Raw genomic sequence first — 5,165 nt, forward strand, 5'->3', positions numbered from 1 at the left:
TCTCTGCAGGTCACTGGAGCGTGAGTGGCAGTGCGTGGGTGATGAGTGACGGCTAAGCCTAATGATGACAGGTCAAACAGTGACTCTGTTGAGTGAGGCTGAAGTGACTTCATCCTCATCACGCCGCCTTTCCTCTCAGCTGCAGATAAACGCTGGCAGCCATTACAATCAAGGAACAGGCTGATGGCGGTACAGTCTGATAAGAGCCGCCTGTGTTGTGAAATGTCAAACAAGTTTACCTATTAAACCTCAGAAGGAAAAAAAAAAAAGCCTTGTCTGGTTTTCTTAAGCTCCTGATCAATGATCTGTGACACCAATTTAAACAGGCTTCTTAGAAAAGTGTTGAATTATGGATCAGGTAGTTCAAGGCAAGCGATCAGATTACATGGAGAGGCGGAAATCCCCATGAAACACAGCCTGTTGTTGTTTTGGAGAATGAAATAAAGTTATGAATGTGGCAACCAAGGAGGAAGTACTGTACACTCTGAGAGAAAACTTTTAAAGTCGTATGGATGCAAATGTAAAGATAAAACATAATGTTGATGTTGTTTTTGGAGTGTGTGACTTTAAATGCAAAAACTAAAGATGTCATTTACTGTTACAGCACAAATACATAAAAACTGAATCATGTGAATTTGCTTTATGCTGGAAAAATTGAATTAAGTCCAGTAGCAGTGGCAGTTTGCTGCTGATATAATACAATAAAGCCATTAACATACCAGAAATGTCCAAAGACAGCAGGTTATTATTTAGAATTAAATGCAGCTGTTTACAAGAAACATTTCTTAGAAAACTGTACACTCATTTAGCTCCCAGGTTGATCCTCACCAGGAATATTGTGTTTTATCTCTCAGTGAATAAAATGATGTCCCTGTTTAAACCGCTGTCAAACCTGTTACAAAATTGAAATCTTTTACGTGTAGTTTGTGTGTGACTTATGGGGGTCACTGACACAGATTTCCTCACATACATTATAACCTGGGTATGAGTATGAGGGGTGAGGCCAGGAGACAAGCCGCGCCTCCTACCATTGTCCCGCCCCTGCTTATGAATGCGGGCACTTGTGATTGGACGGCGGCTCATCGCTTTGAAATCCCTCCCCTCACGTCGCTAGTAGCCTATGTGGAAGAAGTGAGGTACTGTGAGGCTGCTGCAGAGGGAGAGATACGCACACCAGAGGACTGACTCACACACACACCATCCTCTGCGGGGATATTCCTTCACTTGCCCCGTATTTCGATGAGCAGTGACTACTTCTGGTGCTTTGTTTTTTTGCTCTTTTTCAACACTGGATGAAGGAATATTTAGGAATAATTAGAGGGTGATATTGAAGGGCCCGATAAAGGATGACATTTCGGCGATTTGTTCGTCTTTAGAGACAGTTTGGGTCGGACACGGAGGACGCGCACTGCGCACATGCCCCTTTTGGATTACCGCACTCTCTTCGATTGAATCTATCATCATGAAACGTGCTGGTGAATGAATTTCAGACCCGCGTCCACTCGTTACATGCCGTCGTCCCTCCTCTACCCCCGATCCAGATGAGAGATCCCCCCGGTGGACCTGAACCGCTTTTACGCAGCCAGTCCCCGGAGCGCAGCGCCGCCGACGCCAGCGGCTTCCCATACCGGACAGGAGCGGAGAGACCGTCCGTTTCCACACCCACGTCGTCTTCTTCTCCCTCGGATCCCTCGCGTCAGGCCAAAAGGCTTCCCATCCGGATCGTAAAGATGTTGACGGCGCACAGCGGCCACTTGCTGCACCCGGAGTATCTCCAGCCTCTAACATCCGCGCCAGTCAGTATTGAAGTAAGTGGAAAAAAACAAAAATGACATTTTCTCCAAGTCCAGTCCGTATCGTGTGATGTAACATTTTACCTTCCTCTGTTAATCAGATAATATTAAACACATGGCGTCGGTTGCTATGGGAGTTATTCTGACCAAAATGTCAGGATATGCGCCATTTTACGCACAGCGATTTATTGGCAACTTTGCAAGATACCAGACTTTAGATATGAAAAATTACTGTGGTTATTGTACTGTTTTTAATTCTACTTATATAATAGGATTTTATAGATGTGACATAATTAAATGTTCCCTTCATAAAATTTTATGTGGGTTTTTTTATTTCTTCCGTCTTTCTTTCTTTCTTTCTTTCTTCCTTAAACTTGGCTTCAGCTTTGCATCTTCTCACGTCCTTTATTCATGTCAGATATAAATACACAAAGAAGGTCTGATGTGGACTTCACTGATGTTTCTACTATAGATTTGGACATTGTTTGAACAGGAAAAAATACTGTCAGAAAATCACTTTCATTATTGAGTGTTATAGTGATATCTGCAATAGTGTCAATAAAAATTGAATGAACTTTAAAAAACAAACAGTTTGTTCACCTTCTTGCTCTCGTTTTTCCTCCTCAGCTGGATGCCAAGAAGAGTCCTTTGGCTCTGCTGGCCCAGACCTGCTCTCAAATTGGCAAACCAGACCCCCCCTCTTCTTCCAAGTTGGCCTCTCTCTCCTCCGGCAGCCTGGGAGACAAGGAGTCCTCCAGCCGGTCATCCAAGCCTGGAGAGCAGCACCAGTCCCTGGAGGACAAATCCAGCTTCAAGCCTTACTCCAAGTCATCAGGCGACTGTCGTAAAGACGTTCTAGTGACAAAGGGGCCTTCAGATAAAGCTGCTTTCAGGGTGCCAAATGGGAGCTCCGGTGGTGGCAGTGCTTCGTGTCCGTCCTTTCCTCCCCATTCCCAGTCACCCAGGTCCAGCTCTCCTCCACTGCACACTCAGAGCCAGCCCCACAGACAAAGCCATTCCCCCTCCATACAGCCCCCGCCACACTCCCAGGCCCCGCACATGGACAACAAACCTGGGAGCTCAGAGCAGGCCAGCTCGGACGCTAACAACAACAGTGCTGGCAAAAAGGACTCCGATGGAGCTAAATCAGGGATGGATGGGGCTCAGTTAGCCAACTCCAGTCACGTACGGGCCAGCGCCAACTCCAGCAATGCCAGCTCTGCCAGTAGCCCGCGGCCGGAGAGCAAGGCTGACCCACAGGCCCCTTCACAGCCTGGCCTGGGCTCCGGGCACATTGCCCCTGTCTCCCCTTTCAAGCCAGGACATTCTGTCTTCCCCTTGCCTCCTGCTACCATGGGCTACCACGGCTCTATTGTGGGGGCCTATGCTGGCTACCCCTCCCAGTTTGTTCATGGTTTGGATCCTACCAAGTCTAGTTTGGGGATAGGACTTCCGGGGAAGCACCCCAGCTCCAGCCCACTCACTGGGGCCTCACCTCCGTCTCTGATGCAGGGCTTATGTCGGGACCCGTACTGTCTGACTTACCCCAATGCCCCCCACCTGGGTGGCAGTAACTGCTCCACCTGTGTCCATGACCCCTCAGCCCTCAAGTCTGGTTTCCCCCTGGTTTACCCTTCACATCATCTCCACTCCTTGCACTCCAGCTCCTTGTCCTCCAGCACCACCCCCTCCCTCTCCCACCCCCTCTACACCTACGGCTTCATGCTCCCCAATGAACCGCTGCCCCACGCCTGTAACTGGGTATCTGTCGGAGGTCCCTGTGACAAGCGTTTTGCCACATCAGAGGAGCTTCTAGCCCACTTGCGCACCCACACAGCCCTGCCTGGGATGGTGGACAGTAAGCTGTTGTCAGCCTACCCTTCATCGGTTTCATCGACAGCCTCCTGCCACCTCCACCTGCCCCCACACAGCAGCCCAGGTACTCTGCCCAGCTCCTTCTCCCTCCGAGGCTCCCCTGGTTTGGGCCTGGCCCGGTATCACCCCTACAGCAAATCCCACCTGTCCGGAGCCCCAGGACTTCCCATGCCATCCCTCCCCTCCTCCTCAGCCTATTACTCCCCCTATGCCCTTTACAGTCAGAGACTGGGCTCAGCCTCAGCCCTTGGATACCAGTGATATCTGAAATAGTGTTGACGCCCACAGATCGCAGGCACCAGCTTGGACACTCCAGAGCAGCCCTGAAGATGGATTCTTGAGATTGGGGTCATCATCAGTGCAGGGCATCACGCCTGCCAGGACTAGCACCTGTTAGCCTCAGTATTGTGACTGGCGCTCCAAAGGCAAAACAGCCTGTGATGGATTGCCTCCATCACAGAACAGACTTTAGTGATTAAAGATGGCGGGAAGCAGAGCTTGAAATGATGAAAATTGTGGGATTATTTCAACAGTTTTGATTTTGTTTTGTTTTGTTGTTTTTCTTCATATCTGTCTCCTGGAACTGAAAGTCTGTATTTATTTTTTACTCAAGCGCTTGGTATTCAACTCTGGGGGGAAAATTTTGCTGTCCAAATAAATTGTTCTTAAGTATTCTAACTGAAAAAGAATGATTTAAGTATAGTACCATTATGCCTATCATACACTCTAAAAATAAAAATCTTGCACCACGATGAAGATGGACTGGGGACCTCTTTTTATCTCTTTTCCTCTCTGCTTTTGTTTTTTTTTCCTTCATATTCCACTGTGCGTTTAGATTCTGGAGAATTGCATGTCCATGAGAATTATCTTGAACAATGCCATTATTTTTATTTGTAAATATGGAAAGATGTAATATTTTTTCAAGCTTACTTGGGGTCAGCAGGTTGGGGTCACTGATACAAATGGTACAACGATAAGATAAGATGACATAAATAAAAACAACTGATGATGGCTGTGCTATCCAACCAACAGGAAAAGGTCTTATTTTGTTAAATAAATGATACATGATTTTGACTTGTTTTTTCCTCGTTACTATATATAGAAACATCCTGTGTCACAAACGATGGAGTAAATCCTGCCAGACCGCTGCACTGCACTTATCTAGGCCTATCTATCATTATGGCTGTTACAGCCACGCTATATGTGGCTATGTGTAATATTTCATGGCTCATATCAGTTGACAGGGCTGTCCCTAGGAGGGCAGGCTGGGTCACATTAGCCCTGTTAGCTAGTCTCTGAGGACTTTCATTCCTCCTCCTCTCTCCATCACCCTCATTGCTTTTGTTGTTGCGAGTGTAGCTTTTAATTGCTGATCCTTGTTTGTGAGACCTGAAAACAGCCTCCTCAGCAGAGTGGATGGCTGTGTGGAGTGGCCGCTGGGTCACTGGGACTTCAATAATGACCTGAGGGAGATGTCGACCCAGGATCTCCTCACGG

General features: G+C 47.6%; 1 protein-coding gene across 1 annotated transcript; it reads left to right on the plus strand.

Annotated features, from left to right (window-relative positions):
- The first annotated feature begins 1,158 nt into the window (after positions 1-1,158).
- On the plus strand, positions 1,159-4,742 carry znf703 (zinc finger protein 703). Its single transcript, XM_056375283.1, has 2 exons — positions 1,159-1,808; positions 2,421-4,742. The coding sequence occupies exons 1-2, from the start codon at positions 1,542-1,544 to the stop codon at positions 3,927-3,929; spliced, it is 1,776 nt and encodes a 591-aa protein (XP_056231258.1). The 5' UTR covers positions 1,159-1,541; the 3' UTR covers positions 3,930-4,742.
- The last annotated feature ends 423 nt before the right edge of the window (positions 4,743-5,165 follow it).

Source organism: Seriola aureovittata, chromosome 5 (genome assembly GCF_021018895.1).
Source record: "Seriola aureovittata isolate HTS-2021-v1 ecotype China chromosome 5, ASM2101889v1, whole genome shotgun sequence".
Lineage (NCBI taxonomy): Eukaryota > Metazoa > Chordata > Actinopteri > Carangiformes > Carangidae > Seriola > Seriola aureovittata.